This window comes from Cryptomeria japonica, chromosome 2 (genome assembly GCF_030272615.1).
Source record: "Cryptomeria japonica chromosome 2, Sugi_1.0, whole genome shotgun sequence".
NCBI lineage: Eukaryota > Viridiplantae > Streptophyta > Pinopsida > Cupressales > Cupressaceae > Cryptomeria > Cryptomeria japonica.
The window spans coordinates 428864749-428881248 of record NC_081406.1 but is presented as its reverse complement, the minus strand read 5'-3'; the positions used below and the strand labels follow the sequence as shown (position 1 = coordinate 428881248).

Below are 16500 nucleotides of genomic sequence, written 5' to 3'. Positions count from 1 at the left end.
TTTCAGAAGGTTTCAAGGCATATCTTACCTGTGAGTTCATTATTTGTAACTTCCAAATTTTCTGGGTATTGATGTTTTAGATAATAGGGAATATTTTATGAACTGGGTTGTCAATATTTTGTGAAAATACTAAGTATCTCAACTGATATAAAAATCTGGAATTTTCAGCTGTGTATTCCCTATGTAATGTTCAGTTTTTAAGTTGAAAATTATTATTGCAATATCTTCTATCTTGCTGCATGACTCTAGAGGTAACAAAATCATTATAGCCATTTCTAGGTGGCAAGACAAAGCTTGGCAAACAATTGGGTAGAGTACCATGTTATTGTTGGATGCCTTTGAGCTTGAATTTTTACATAAGCTACATGTTTTAATTGTTATTTGGTTGTCTCCTAGCTCTGAGGTCTAAACTATGCATAGTGATGAGCTTTACCCCCCATTTTGATGAGGCCAATGGTTTTCTTTCCTTTTCTTTTAGATCTTCCACATTAGGGCTTTGGTCATTAAGGTATTGGACCTCCTTTTTTCCAAGCTTTGTCCTCATTTTAGGTACCACAAGTTGTTAAGAGTCGGAGGTTGAAATGAACCGTGGAGTTTATATCCTAGGCAAGCATGGACTTCATTTCATCCATCAACTTCTCTTAATAGAAGGTATATGAATGATATCCTCACTCATTTATCTTCATGCTTGTACTTGGTACTCTACAACCTTGCTTTTGCACAAGAGCAAACTACTTGTAGCTTAGGGGAAAATGGGATTATTATTTAATATTTATATTTGTTAACCCCCAATGATGAATTGTACTTTGTGTAGAAATACTATTATTTTTTACACATTCACTCCCTCCCCTGTTATCATGCCCTATAAAGAGACAATTAATGGTCTCACTATTGGTCTTTTGAGAAACATGAGACTTTTCCTTAAGGTATGACATGTCTTTTTCAAAACTTTAGGATGATGCTATCATGGTCTTATTTTAGGTCTTATTGTATTCTTAACCACTAGTTTCTTTATATTTTGGCTATTTGGTAGCTATTATTTTATTATTTTAGCAACTTGATGCATCCCTGTTTAGAATCTAGGTTCTATATAGTCTTATCCTAAAAATTTCATGCCCTCACCTTAACTTAATTTATTAGCTCACCTAGTTCACATACAATGATTACAACAAAATTTTAGATAGTTTGAAGGAGATATCTATAGGTTTGGTACTATGTTTCAATCAGGGAGTTGCTAAACATTTGCTTTAGATCAGCGACATCTTCCTCCTATCATATTTGTATACAACTAAAATCTCTTGGGAATTGATTAGTGATCTACACATTTTTAGTTAACTTGAGGGCTGTACATTGGTAGGGTGAAAGGTGGAAGTTCTTTATATTATAATCATAGATGGAATACTCGCAAAGTGCTCGGTGAGTTAAAACTTGCGAGTTTCTTTGCTTTGTGAGTATTTACGCCATAAACTCGCACAAAAACTCACAAAATTTTTGGGAAAAATTGGTCGAGCTTTTGGTGAGTATTTTACAAAAACTTAGTGAGTCTCTAGCAAAAACTCTGCTGCATAAAAAAAAACGAACCAAACATGTCAAAAAATTATCTAATTTGTTTTTTTCAAGTCAGTTTCACTCTCTCCATCAGAATATATACATGAAATATAACATTTAAGTATAAGAAATACTTTAAGTTATATTTCATGTATATATTGGCAGGATGTTTGAGAGTGGTTTTAGATTTGTAGGAGTTATAATGCAAATTTCGTTAATACATGATAGCCTCGGTAAGATAAATGATTGAATGAGAGATAAATGAAGTCTCTCATTCAATCATCTATCTCATCGATAGACTATGATAAGACTCCAGTTATCTTATATATACACATTAGATTATGATCATGATTCAGCTATTATATATTATGAACATTGTTAATAAATGGTAGCTACGGTAAGATAAATGATTGAATGAGAGATAAATGAAGTCTCTCATTCAATCATTTATCCTATCGATTAAACCATTAAGAAAAACTTCAAGCTATTTTATTTGATAATCATTCCTCATTTATATCAATATTGATAATCATATTATAGCATGGCACATTGGTGATCAACGATAGTTATCGGGTTAACCATCTATCCCGATCTATATCGGATGTGTTCCCAGCAAATAAAATAATGATTATCGAGTTGCTATCGGGTTGCAAAGTATGCACCGTTTAATGTATATAACCTTTAGTTAGTGGTCGGTGTCGGTTAACATAGACACCGATTCACATCGGTTAATATGCCACGCCAACACCATCGTGAATACCGATTGGCATATACACTATGTTGCGTGAACCCCGATTAATATCGGGTTGGTAAATAATTAAACACCGGTTGATAACATATATCAAAGGGTGCGATGAAGTAGTGTCTTGATCGATCATGTCCATAAGACATGACCGGTCAAGGCACTGCTTGATCCTCCCCTCTTGCATATATATATCATTTGGTATTTGTGAAGAGGATATTGAAATCGATAAATACTCCTCTTACCTGCCAAACAAAGAAGATAGTCAGAATTGTAATAGAGATAGATAATACATAAATATAAAGAATAAAATTAGAATACATCTTGCATATTGAATTGTAAATTGAACAACATTTACAAACATGATACACGATCTAACTATAATCGTATCCTTCGATTCATAAATATAATCTTGCATTAACAATCGGGTTCTTAACTAACACCGATTAACATCAGTTACTAAACATAGTGCACAAGACACCAATTGGTATCGGGTCTAACACACTGATTGGTATTGTGCGTATTGTTAATGCTAAACACACCGATTGGTATCGGTCTTAATGTCAAACGCTCACACACCGATTGGTATTGGGTTTGACGGTAAATACTTACCCAACGATTAAGTATCGGGTTCAATGATTAAATGAATACACACCAATTATCAGTTTGAAGAGGCACGATCAAGTAATATCTTGATCGGTCATGTCTAATAGACATGACTGGTCAAGGTATTGCTTGATCACCTATGTTTGCATATATATATATCAATCGGTGAAATGAAGGAAGATCATCGAAATTGATAAATGTTCTTTCTCCATCTGCAACATACCAGACAATAATCAGATTCATTGTATTAAGAAATAATACATATTTGAAAGAAAAGATAACCTTGAATATAACTTGCATCTTAAATTGAAAATTGAATAACATTTACAAATTCTAGGATTTAAAAGATCTTTTAATTTTTCGGACAGTCGAATTTTAGTAATCAGTAGGCTCCTATCAACATTCTCTCGCTCTCTCTATCTCACTCACTTTATCTGCCCCAAATTGTAGACCTATCTATCTCCCTACCACTCTTCCACCTCTATCGCCTCTCTCTACCACTGTAATGTCCCCTACTAGGTTTAGGCCTGTTTTAACCATAATTAGCCTATTTCTATGTACTTATAACTTAAACTAATTGATTAGGAGACAATTCTATCTTAACATGAATCAAATCAGTGATATTCCATAGTTCAATCAATTAATTTATTAATAAGTAAACTGTTCATCTATCTTACATCCATAGTTCTTAATGCAAGTGCTAAACCAATTGCAATGCTCCTTATTAGGATCATCTCCTTTCCAACTTAACAGGAAAATATATTCTTTTTCCTGATATTAACTTAAGAATTCTAGGTGGAGTGTGAGATTCTATAGTTGGTTTCTTCTCATCTCCGGATTCCTTAACCACTTCTGCTATCTTGTTTCCATCATTGACTGTTCCTTTATTTACTATTGTTTCCTTATGCTCACTCTGTTTTTCAACTTTTTTTTTATCCTTACTGTCTACCTTGCTGACTGTCGGTTCAGCTACACTCTGTTCATGTCCCTTTTCTGCTACTGCTTCTGCTTGTGCTTCTGTCGTTATTTCAGTATTAAGCTGCGTATTATCAGGGATGGTTTCTGGTTTCTTAACTTCAGTCATTTCCTTAATATTAACTTAAGAATTCTTTAGGAATCTCCTTCACCGCACGATGAGCAGGAGCGGGAGCGCGGGAGCTAGGGTTTCGACTGTTGCGGAGGAAGGGGAGGATTTAGACGATGATGAGGACAATGGCTTGGGAGCCTTGGCTATGGGCATCGCTGTCTGGCTTGACCTGGATGATTTGTGATGCCCCCATCATTCCCTCTTTTTGGTGCATTGGATTCTGGGGTCTCTCACTGAGGCAGTTGTTTGGGTTGCTGCAGCTGCGGGCTTAGTGGATTGGAGCCAGTGGGGATTTCTTGGCAGCTCTCTCCTCCTCTCCTATCTGGTGGGTCGGTCTTGTAAGGCCTTTTTGCTCTGCTTTGGCTTGTGTCCCTTCTTTGCGCCCTTTCCCCTATTGGGTCGAAGGATTTTGTGCTTGCAGTGCTTCTTCTTTCATTTTCCTCATCTCGGGTTGGGATTTGTGGAGCTCTTCTGATGCCCTTTGGGTGGAAATGCTTTGGTTTTGGGCCGTTTCTGGGCACCCTTCTTCTCTCTATGTGCTTGTTAAGAAGGGTTTATCTTCTATAGAGATGGAGATATCTTTCGGGGATGGAGTTGGGTGCTACTGTTCTGAGGCGGCTATGCTGGGCAGAGGTTGTTCTGGTATTGTGTTGCAGTTGGTGTGGTCTCTCCTTCTGAAGAAACTTTTTTCTCTCCCTATTGAGGTGGGGGTTGTTTCTGTGTTGTTGGAGTTTGGTAACACTTTTGGTGGTCTCGTTTCTTCTATGTGGGCCCTCGGTGCTTCCACAAATGGTTTCCTTTTGAGGGCTTTTTCTCTTGCTACTCAGTCCCATGGTTCTCTTCTTGAGGCGTTGTGCCTTCCTATGGAGGTGGAGTGGCTCCGTGGTGTTTGGGTGGTTAAGGAGTTTTTGGTGCTTCCTCTCATGGTTTGGAGGACCTTTCTCTTGTGGCTGGTGATTTTTTGGTTGCTGGATCTTTTCTCTCAAGCTATTTTCTGTATTCTCCTATTGAGGTGGAGAGTGCGACAGAGCTTGGTTGGATAGATGCTTTCATAGGGCCTCTGTTTCAGCTCAAGGTGGTTGAGGGTGCCACTGCAAAACCCTTTGAAATGGTTCTGGGAGTCATTTCAAAAGCTAGTTTTAAGGTTAGGGAAGCCTTTCAAAATCCCTTTTCCTTGTCTTTTCTTATCTGGCTGGTTGTTGGTAGTTTTCAAGGGCCCAGTCCAGATTGTGGTTGTTTTTGGTTATGGGCTAGTCATGATTTTTGTTGTCTGAAGTCTCTGTCTTAGGTCAAGGGAGCCGGAAACATCCCTGTTGTTTGGCTAAGGGTGTATGCTAACCCTCATCATAGTCTGAATCTTTAGCCTAGTTGGTGGAGCCAACTTGATCTTTTTTGTTTATATCTTAAGTGTTTGGCTGGTTCTTTCTGCTGGTGTTTGCTGGCTTTTGTTGGCTTTTGCCGGCTCAGCTTTGTTTGGGCTGCTGGTTTTCTTGGTTTATTTTTTTTGGCAGCGTTGTTCTTTGGGTTCCAGATCCTGGTAAAATCTGAGGGTTTCGGGTCCCTCCAAAACCTGTTGTAAGGGGTTTCGGGTCCCCTCAAAACCTGTTTTTCCATAATCAAAAACTTAAGAATTCTTTAGATTTATATTCTAATATTTATTTGTCAGATCAAAGCATTATTTCTATATATATATATGTATTTATATTTTTGTATATATTCATATATTTACTTCTATTTTCAGATATTATTAATGACTGCAGACTAGTTACTCGATAGTATTGTAATAATTTATAATTATTATATCATTATTAATGTTCATAATATTATTAAAATTCTGCATAGGAACATCAACGGCCTTCTATATTAATCATCCATACTAAGCACGTCCCTATGCATACCTCTAAGGACGAGGAGGACACTGCCTCTAACTTAATAACAGTTCTGATCTGATTCCATCCATTCGATGTTTGCAGATCCTATATATTCGTTCTCCCTAACCGTCTTATTCATTCTTCCTTCCCTTACCGAGCATCTAACTATCACTGGGTTTTTCCCTATCCTTGTTGGATGCCTAATAATATTAGCTATTAGTATAACTATGGCTGTAAAGGTAGACAGATCTGACATGTCTGCCATTATATGTAAAATGAAATATGACTCATACTTATTGCAGTCTATATTAATATTACTATCAGATTCTGCATACTGACATTATCAGGCTTCATATATATGGCATACGCATTAAGCACATCCCCTAGGCATACCCTCGAGAACAAAGATGTTACTGCCTGTCCCTTCCTGTTCGATTGGACGAAGTCTCATGGCACAATTTATTATTTATTTAGATAAATTGTCTCTAGTAAATGTCAATGCTTTCTTTGATGTGGAATACCTTTAAATCATGCGTCCCTACTTGGGTAGATTTGTGGCTCGTCTGAGCACTACAGATCTATATTCAATATTGAAAGCAAAATCTTATATGCCCCTCTAGGATTGACATCCTCTTCCTCTTAATATGTTGCAGATTGTTCTTTATCAATAGACGTGTCTTTTAATACTCATCGGTTGGTTCCTTTTCATTATAATTATTTCACCCTGATTTGTTTTTAGACAATTAACAAGTCTGTATAATATATTAGTGATCAGATAATATATCCCAAATATATTAATAATTGATAATAATTACTCTTTCTTAATTAATATAAAATTATTAATTAAATAATTACTGTTAATATTGTATTTATATTCTCGGAATTAGTTTATTGTTTTATTTAATTATTTTAATTATATAAATTGTGTTTACGTTTAGGAATATGTTTATAATTTATAATATATAAATTATGTTTATAATATGATATTAATTAAATAATAATATTAATAAATTTAAAAAATAATTACTGCTAATATTGTATTTATATTCTCGGAATTAGTTTATTGTTTTATTTAATTATTTTAAATATATAAATTGTGTTTACGTTTAGGAATATGTTTATAATTTATAATATATAAATTATGTTTATAATATGATATTAATTAAATAAAAATATTAATAAATTTAAATAATTGTTCGTTGTGAATTATTATATTAATTACTAATAATAACTACTTCATTTAGGATATATATATAATGATCAACGAGGGGATATGACAACCACTCTCTATCTCACTCTCTCCTCTCTCCACTCTCCTCCAAGATCTGGACCTATCTCTCTACCTCTCTCTCTCTCTCTCTCACCCTTAGACCCCTGCGAGGGGTGCTACCCTCAACCTCATTTTGGCGAGGTGGAGGAGCCACATCGGACTCCTAGGACTAGACTCTCTAGTTCTATCTCTCCCCTAGTTTTCACTAGAGCTAGGAAGAGGAAGATGTAAAATGTTTTGATGTAGTATTTACTTTTAGTTTTACAAAAACAATTTGCTATTTCATTTTGTTTCAGTCAATCAGCCATCAACATTCCACAAGAGGATGCCATTTTGTACCCAATTTGCATTTAAATCAATCAAATATATCTAGACTCAGCTTGTTTCTTTTGTGTACTCATTTATTGACTCATTGGATGCATCTCCTTGTTGAATTTTGCAAAAAAAATGCATTTCTAATTAAACTTAAGCAAATTTTTAAGTTCTCGAGTTTTTTTTTTGGGCCTTGGCGAGCTTTTGTTTTTGGCGAGTAGTTCAACTATGATATTATATATTGCCATATTTGCATATTGTGGGCTTGGGCTCATATTGTCTTTGGAATTTTAATTCATGAATATTGTATTTTTATTTCTCCAACTATTAAAAAATGCAAAAAGGTTAGTTAGGTTTTTTTGTTGATTAGGGAAATTAGGAATAGAGCTCCTAGGGTTCTTTCACCTTCATGGGCATCTCCCTTGTAGCCCCTAGGCTGGTGGTTTGCTCTGTGCTAGCAGTATTTGCCAGGCGTACAAATCTGCAACCATTATTTGTTTTTTCCAACAACTTAACCATGGACTACGCCGTGAGGGCATTAGTTAGTATTGGTTATTTTGGACACTTTATTTAATGTTTTTTATAAATATTTGAAAATAATATTGATATATATTGTCATTGATTGGACCTACAGCCTTCCAAACCTCCAATCTACCTCTTTTGTTACGTTTTAAGTTAAATACTTAAACCCCCCTAGTGTATAAAGATGCACCCCAGCACCAAAAATTTTAATTACTACACTTCATAAAAATTCTTGATTGTTTCTTATTTGTTCTTGATCCTATCTTTGAGCAAGCCTCTGGTAGTTGTGGTTTTCACAACTACAGTATCACCAACTGATTTTTGTTTGAGGGACAAATAAACTCTACAATTGACTCTTATTCATCACTGCTTGTAAGTTCCTACCATTAGGGCTAAAAATGTTGGAAAAAGAGGAAAAAATCTGTTAAATACATATGGTGTTTTTATTTCTGTGGCCTTTACCTGCATTGATAAACTTAATTGATTCTCTAAATTTATTTTTGAGGAAAATTGTTTTATCAACTCTTCAGTTTACTTTAATACTCATATTTTCATTTGGGGATGATCTACATGCCATGCAGCAATAAAGACACCTCTACAACTAATATACACAAAACTGGCTTGGACACTCCCTAAAACACCAATACAATTCATAAGGAGTAAAATAGCAATATAATTAATGAGCATTTAAGGTTGCAATGCTAATAGGTGCCCACTTAGTACTATGCAATTTGGGAATGTAATACATATGTGCTTCAAGATATCAATTATTGCTTAAAAATATGAAAGTTAATGCCAACGAATGTATTGTGGACTAGCTGGGCTGCTTGTTTAAAAATTTCAAATCAAAAACTTTCAGATAACTTGGTTTGCTTCTAGGGTCATTAATCTTGTTATTATGGTGAAGCTGATGTTCCATGTATAATTTTATTAATAATCCTTATAATCTAAGTTAATGATATCATTAGTTTTACAGTTTACTTTAACATTTCTTTTTTCAACTTGCAGGTCAAGTTTGTTGCATTGCTGGTGATTGTTCCGTGGGCAGTTAGTTTTGTTTTTCATGACTATGTCATGGTACCATTTCTAAACAGGTTACAATATAATTCTAGTTATTTTGATATCTTGAGAGTTTTATAGGCAGTAATGCTTGAGTTGTGCAAATAGGTTTAATTACTCCCTGAGTTGCGCAAATAGGTTTAATTACTCCCTGAGTTGCGCTAATAGGTTTAAAATCAAAACCATGCAGAAGTTGCTATTTCATATGCTTTTCTTAATAGATTTTTTATAGTGGAACATGTAGCACATGTTTACACAAATTTTTGCTAATTCTATCTTCTATTGGCATACAATTAGATATTTACTGGTAAGTTTTTAGGATTTTGAAAAATTCGATCCTTTATTTTTCCAAAGAACTGGGTCCTATGCAACAAAAGGAAAAAAAGAGTACAGCATCAAAAACAATAACAAAATCTTTATCGTTTGGATTATTTAGACAACAAGCAATAGAGGTGAATTGTTCACTTACTGATTTGGTATCTGGTTTAGGTGGTACCTGTATAATTCTAGTTCAGTGGCATGTAGTACTTGAGATTTTCTGTCTAACATTTCCTACTTGCTTCAGTAATAAGATGGTTTTCTGAGGTTAATTTTGTTTTACGATAATGATCCATGGTCATTGTTCTGTACAATGACAATAAGTTTATTTTGATTTGAAGAGAATACATTCCCTCAACAGGTATGTGGAGCTTGTGCCATTTGCAGCCCAGTTACTCGATGTTAGAAAAGATCAAAAGCTGTACATGGTTGAGGTTTTGAAACAGGAAAAGTTAAGGTTGCATTTTGAAGCAGAGATCCATATGGCTCCTCTCCCATCGGAGGAAGAGCTTTGGGAGCATATGCGGCACAAAGCGTAAGAGGACAACCTTATTTCCTGTGTACATAAATAACAATTTCATGTTTACATAATTAGTTTATGCTTATTCTCTAATTATTTCAGTTTTATTCATTACCTTTAAAAAGGTGCATTTTGCCCAGGCATTTCTATCTTACAATGAAACTGTTAGATGCATACAATTTGACAATCTAAGTAGAAGAAAGAAAACGGGTTCCATTAAAAAATGAAACATATAGAAGATCATCATCATTGTATCAGGAAACAAGTAAAAGATAAGGAGATAAAATTTGGTGAACTAGTTTGCTAGGGTTTTTGAACGCTTCCTATGACATCTAGTGCTTTCCATTTCTATTTTCTCTTTATCAGTTTTCTGCACAATACTTTTTGGCTACATCTCTTGAATCATCCACTAGAGCTACTGCCGTTGGGTGGCAATTCCTTCAAAATGGCTGAACCTTGAAAAATTATAAATGATGTTGAAGGAAATGGAGGGAAAAATGGCGAAGGCAAAGTCTCTCTCCCTCTTCTTACTAACATACTTCTTTTAGATGCGGTAAATTCATTTTGTTAGTGGTATGGGAAATCTAATTTGATAGGCTATTTTGTGGGAAGTATACCCCTTTGAGCCCATGGTTTTGCTGGAATTCCCTTTTTTTTCTTTCCTGTGGGACTATGGATTTTGTTGTTTATGAATATGCCTCTCAAAAACTCATGTTTAGTGTTTACTGTTGGAAGTTAGCCATTTTGCTTTGGGCGTTCATAAAATATATGTAGCTTTAAAATTCATGACTAGGCAAAACTTGGTAGACACAATTTTGAATAAGACTTCATGACTTGGCAAGAATTGGGTAGTGAAAAAAATACTAAAATTCATTTAATGATGAAGTCTCATGCAAATTAAAGTCTTCAAAACATATGAAATGAGTATGTAGAATGTTGGGGAAGTGTTTTCTATTAGATTTGAGTAAAAAATAAGTGCATTATTGCGCCAACATGCAAATACAACATCTGGGGATATTGTATGAATTTCATGATGATTAAAAATCATTATAAAAAAATACAATTGTATGCAAGTTACAACAATTTATAATTTTTGCTTTGTTGTAGACATCCTAGTGATGGTTGGAGTCCTCTTTCTTGCAGTCAATTGCTGTTCCACCCTTGAACTAGAAGGTAATGATGACTCCCTAGGATCACCATAATCCTCAACTATGATGTCATCCAATCCAATTCTTCCTACATCTACTTATACCCTCCTTTGTGTGCCTCTCAAAATTAGCAATATTTTCTTTTGCAAATACAAGGTCCTAATTTTGGACAACACAGTCACTATATGGATCAATGTTATTTGAGTCAATCACCTCATAACTATTCGAACTCCCACCTTCTTTGAGTCATTGGGGTCATGTAATATCCCCAACTAGCTGGGCCGACCCAGCTTCCTAATTAACGGTGTTTTTAAACACTAATTTTTATTTAATTAAATAAACCTTTATTTCAGTGCCATTTCAATTTTGAATTGGGTGTTTATGTTGTGTGTGGCCGACTCTAGGAGGCTCTTTGATCGCTATTTAAGGGAGCTGACTCTTTCAATTTGGGGTATGACGGATTTGAGAAAACGTTTTTGCATTGGTCTGAGGGCGTAGCTGCTCAGCCTCGACGCTTAGGCTGCGTAGCTTCTCCTGAGACAAATTCGTGAATGCTTGCTACAACTTCATTCAATTTTGGCAACATATTGACATAATCTTGAATTGCGAATTCTGTAATCAAGTATTTCATTCTTGAATGAAACCGAATATTGTTATATCTTATCTTAGCATATCACAATGGTATCGGAGCCAATTTTTCTGCCAGCTTGTGGAGATGTTATGCGATTGAGTCAAAGAGATCAGTGCGCTCTTAAAAGAGAATGAAAGAAGGCAGTTGCAGAAGCATCAAGGATCGGAGGCAGCGGTAAGAAGATGGAGAGGGATGAGCAACTCATCAATTTCATGAAGCAGGTATAAGACCAAATGAATAAGCAACAAGAGCAGAACAATCAGTTGATGCAAACCGTATTGTTGGTGTTGGAAATAAGCCACACCCGGACCGACGATGGACTTGTCCAAGAGGGGCCAGTAGCTCAGTGGTAGAGCACTCCAGCAGCGTATGGAAGGTCCTAGGTTCGAGTCCTAGCTGATCCATTTCTCAACATGGTATCAGAGCCAGGTCCAGGCTAGGAGCCCCAAGCACACGAGAGGTGTGGCTTAAGGGGGGGTGTTGGTGTTGGAAATAAGCGACACTCGGACTGACGATGGACTAGTCCAAGAGGGGCCAATAGCTCAGTGGTAGAGCACTCCAACAGCGTATGGAAGGTCCTAGGTTCGAGTCCTAGCTGGTCCATGTCTCAACACGTATTACAGACAGTTAAGGAGTCAAGGACATCATCGGCAAATCTGCATCTAACAATGGGCCAGAAGGCAATGGTTCCGAATCTCAGAGTAACAGATTCACACAGCCCACACAACCCTTGTTCGCACCTAAGCAAGCACTTATCAATGGAGGTGAAGAGCAAAGAGTTGTGGAAGGAGATCTTGATGCCAGCATGAAAGCTTATTTGAAGATTGATCCAGAAATAAGGCATCAACTTCCCTTCATTCAGTATTTATAGGAGAGGAGCCTTGAGAAAAAGGTGGGAGGATTCTAACTAACTTGAGAAATTCTCTCAACCACCATGACTTATTCCAATTACAGTTCTAATCCAACTCAACTTGTAGTTGCCTTACATGTAATTACATTTTTACAAAAGTGCAAGTGAAAGTGACACTTGCAATTACAAAACTTGTTTTTACATGTAACTTGTCAAAACAAAATTACAAATACACAATTGAGATTATTCTATGTGTTCGAAGACACAACTCTAACTACATTATCCTTTGTCTGTGATGATCTTCATACTGCTTCAGGATGCTAGAACCTGAAGTATTCTGGATCGGTGAAGACATCTTGAACCGGAAACGGGAATTTACATCCTTAATGATCTTTGTGTCATTGGCCAATGAACTTTAACTTTATCTTCTTGCTTGGGGTAGCACTAGCTTTTCAGGAGGGAAGTCTTTTGCAAGGCTGAAGTAAGAAGCCTCTCTCTGTCTTGAAAGCATTCTATAATTTGCATCCATGAATTGTTGTTGTATCTCTGCTTTGTATCATCCTCCAATCTTGAAATCTGCTTGCAAAATAAGGTCCATGCCTTAATTCATTGATTTGGTAGGTCGTGTGTGCAAACAAGACTGACATGGGAAGGAATAAATTAATGCAAATATGGGCTCACAAGTGAATTTTGGGTTCTGGATACTACATTACATGTGTGGAAAAAGAAGAGCATTGACTTGTAATTGCGGAGAACAAACATGCAACTTCATATGTGTAATGGATAACTACATGTTTGCACTTGTAATTGGATCTTTAAGACTCATTTGCAGGTGTTTTTGAGTGCATTTTGGACCAATTTCGGGTTCTGGAAGGCTGACTGCAAGTGAAGACACAATTGCAATCGGGTTTTAAAATTCCTACTGCAAGTAGACTTTAAATGGGAAAAATGAATGAAGGTGAAATGAATGGATGAAATGGCGAGAAAGCGATTTTGACATGAAGGAGAAGATGGCAAATTTGGATGACCATGTATAGATATGGAGAGGGACATTATCATCTTGGCAACTCGCAAAATGCGAAAAAATCTCAACATTGTAATTTTTGTAAAAAGAAGGTTAACTCTTTTTACCAAAGGGAAGGACAACATTACCAAAGCTACTTGTAATCGGGTTTTGAAATCCCAAATACAAGTAAAAATGAAAAGGGGGAAAATCTTGGACATTCACAAATTGCTTTGCAATTAACTTATCAATTTTGGAAGATCACTTAGAAACCCAAATTCTTGCTTGGTCAAATGCCCTAGACCAAAACAAATGAGCTTGCGAAGAATTGAAATGCTCCATAAGTAGATACGTTGAAAACCCTTGGCGGCCAAAAATGGATTTTGTTAACCTCCTGTTCCAAAAACGGTATGAAGAGAAGTAGATTTGATTACAAACACTCATAAATGAAGGGAGAATGCAAGACGTGTTTGCAATGTGGCGAATTTCATGCTCCAAAACATGGCAATTACCAGCAAAAACGGATTCAAAAACGTCTCCAATAAATGCAAGACGTGTTTCTTAAAACCGTCCAGTCTGAAAAACGTGGCAAGAACTAACGATTTTCAATACCATACCAAAAATGTGGGATGGATTCAAGGGAAGAATGCCACAAAAATCGGTTTTGTGGGAGCAAGAGTGCAGATCGGGTTCTTCCTCTTCAACTTCAAGCAAAACGTGCCCTCCAAAGATGCAATCGGGTTTCTAAAACCCCATTACAAGTTTTAAATTACAAGTTTTAAATTGTATTACTGTTCCTTCACTTGAGCAATTTCGGGTTTTAGGGAAGAAAGAACAAAAAGACATGTCAAAATAACTTGTAATAGGGAAATAAAATCCCCTTTACAAGTTTAAAATGACTTAAAGGACATAAAACATGTAATAGGGAAATAAAATCCCCATTACATCTAAAAATCACTTAAGTAGGAACTTTTAAAAGAAATTACAAGTTAATTTGTCCAAAAAGTTCCTACAATGACTTAAAAGACATAAAAAGCAAGGGGGAAATAAAATGTAAGTTACAAGTGACAAGTTTTCAATAAAGTGCAGTTGTAAATGTTTTAAAATTTCCCTACAACACTAAAACAAGAGAAAATTAAAAGTTGCAATCAAAGGAAAATTTCCCACTTGCTGTCAGGAAGAAAAAAGTCGAAATTGAAGAAAAAATATTGCAAACGAACTCAAAATGCGATGAAATTTGAAACGTGAATCGAAGATGGACCGAAGATCAGTCCAGTTCAACAAAAAACAAAAAATTTGCCTTGGGAAGCATGCCTCGAGTAAAATCTTCAACCTGTAGTGACTGCTTTGAAACCTGAAATTACACAAAAGGCTAGGAAAAAGAACACCAAAACTCGCCAAAATTTGGAGAATGATGGCAAAGACACCCCCCAATGATTTGAGACTAACAAATGTGAGTTTTGTACCTCGTAAAATGTGTTGTGGAGACAAAAACAACACATTTTAATTAAAAATTTGTGTGGGTTGTCACATTTTTAAATTTCCAAAATGAGGACAAGTTCGTACGACTATTGGAGAGGGTACGCATTATCTAGCTGTTCATTGTGTATAGATTGCCACACTTCCTTCCGTACTGGTCTTGCTATGTAATACCCCCTTCTCAATTCTAGACTGATGGATGGAGTCTTAGACTATTTTGAAAACCCGTAGGCTAATCAGAGACTAAATTAGGATTTCTGTCTTCAGGATGGTTTTCCGAGGGGTGTTTGCAAGTGTTTTGCTTTTTTCTCTCTGGATTCTTTTTGGGTTTTTCATGAGCTTCAGGATGGTATAACATGCATTCCAATCAGAGAAGATTTCTGAATTTACTAGTTTAAGTAAATTGTGACGATTGTTTGCTTTGTAGGGTTTTTTTTGTATTTTTTGAGAACTCCAGCGTGGTTTTCCATGCAAATTCTTTGAAGATGATTTTTGGACTTACTGTTTTTGGCAGTTTGATGGCTTTTTTCCGGCAATTTCGTTCAATATACCTTTCTCTGGGAATTTGTAGATGACTAAGGTTTTTTATTTATTATTTTTCATACGGCATTTTGGGCGAATATTTTATTAACCTTATGCAAAAATAATATATTTCTTACTTTTGGCATCCAAGCTAGACTTGAAATTGGTAACTCAAATTTGATGCCAAGATGGGGGTTGTGGTAATTCATTAAAAGTTATTTTTATTTTACCCATTTGTGGTGCCCAAGTTGGAGGGAAAATGAATTTGACTCTATGAGGTCTTGTTGGTGTACGTTTTATCATGTACCAAACACTTAGAATAAAATACCACAAGGATACTCTATCGTCTCCTGAACAAAATCACTACTTGTGCCAAGATTGCGAGAAAAGCCACAAGGCGACTCCAAGGTCTATATGTGCGAACGAACCACTTTAGTGGGATAGCTGCTTGGTAGTGTGTGCCGAAAATCTCAAGGGGGACTTACATTTGTTAAGTAGTATCACTCACAGGTTGAACTTAGGCAGATTTAACAATTTATGCTCTATGTTTTTGGATTTTCGATTTAAGACTTCTAAAAAGATAAAAAAGGATGAACGTTAAGGGATTCTATACTACTTCTAAGCTATTCCTATGAACTCAAGAGACGGTATAGATTAGATGAAACCTAGTAACGACACTCTGTTTTTCCATGCTTGGACAACTACTCAGAGCGGGTGCAATCTTCTAAGGTTGTGCTTATAATTTTCACACTTTCGAATAATACCAACAATTAAACAATATTATTCTAAGTAGAAGTTAAACATCCACAAAAAGCTCAGACTAACTTTGCATGTTAAACGAAATTATTCATTCAACAAAAGTATGAGCGAGATTTCTGTGATATCCCTACCCAAATATTCAAATTACATACCTTATTGTATAAAATGTATTACAGTAGAAAATGTATACATGAATTTAATATATATATATATTTATTCTACTTAGAATTAATATATTATTACCATAATAAAT

General features: G+C 35.6%; 1 protein-coding gene across 4 annotated transcripts in view; it reads left to right on the top strand.

Annotated features, from left to right (window-relative positions):
- Positions 1-16500, top strand: part of LOC131062016 (chloroplast envelope membrane protein) — a 226372-nt gene that overhangs the window by 24623 nt on the left and 185249 nt on the right. For 2 of the 4 annotated variants that reach the window (XR_009110644.2, XM_057995869.2), the window contains exons 2-3: positions 8967-9035; positions 9677-9870. Coding sequence is in view for 3 of the 4 variants with exons in the window: in XM_057995869.2 (XP_057851852.1) it covers positions 8967-9035; positions 9677-9870 (263 nt within the window). In the remaining variant the exon portion in view is untranslated. Of the gene's footprint in view, positions 1-8966; positions 9053-9676; positions 9871-16500 lie in introns of all 4 variants that reach the window. The other 2 variants (XM_057995870.2, XM_057995872.2) reach the window with 2 other exon arrangements.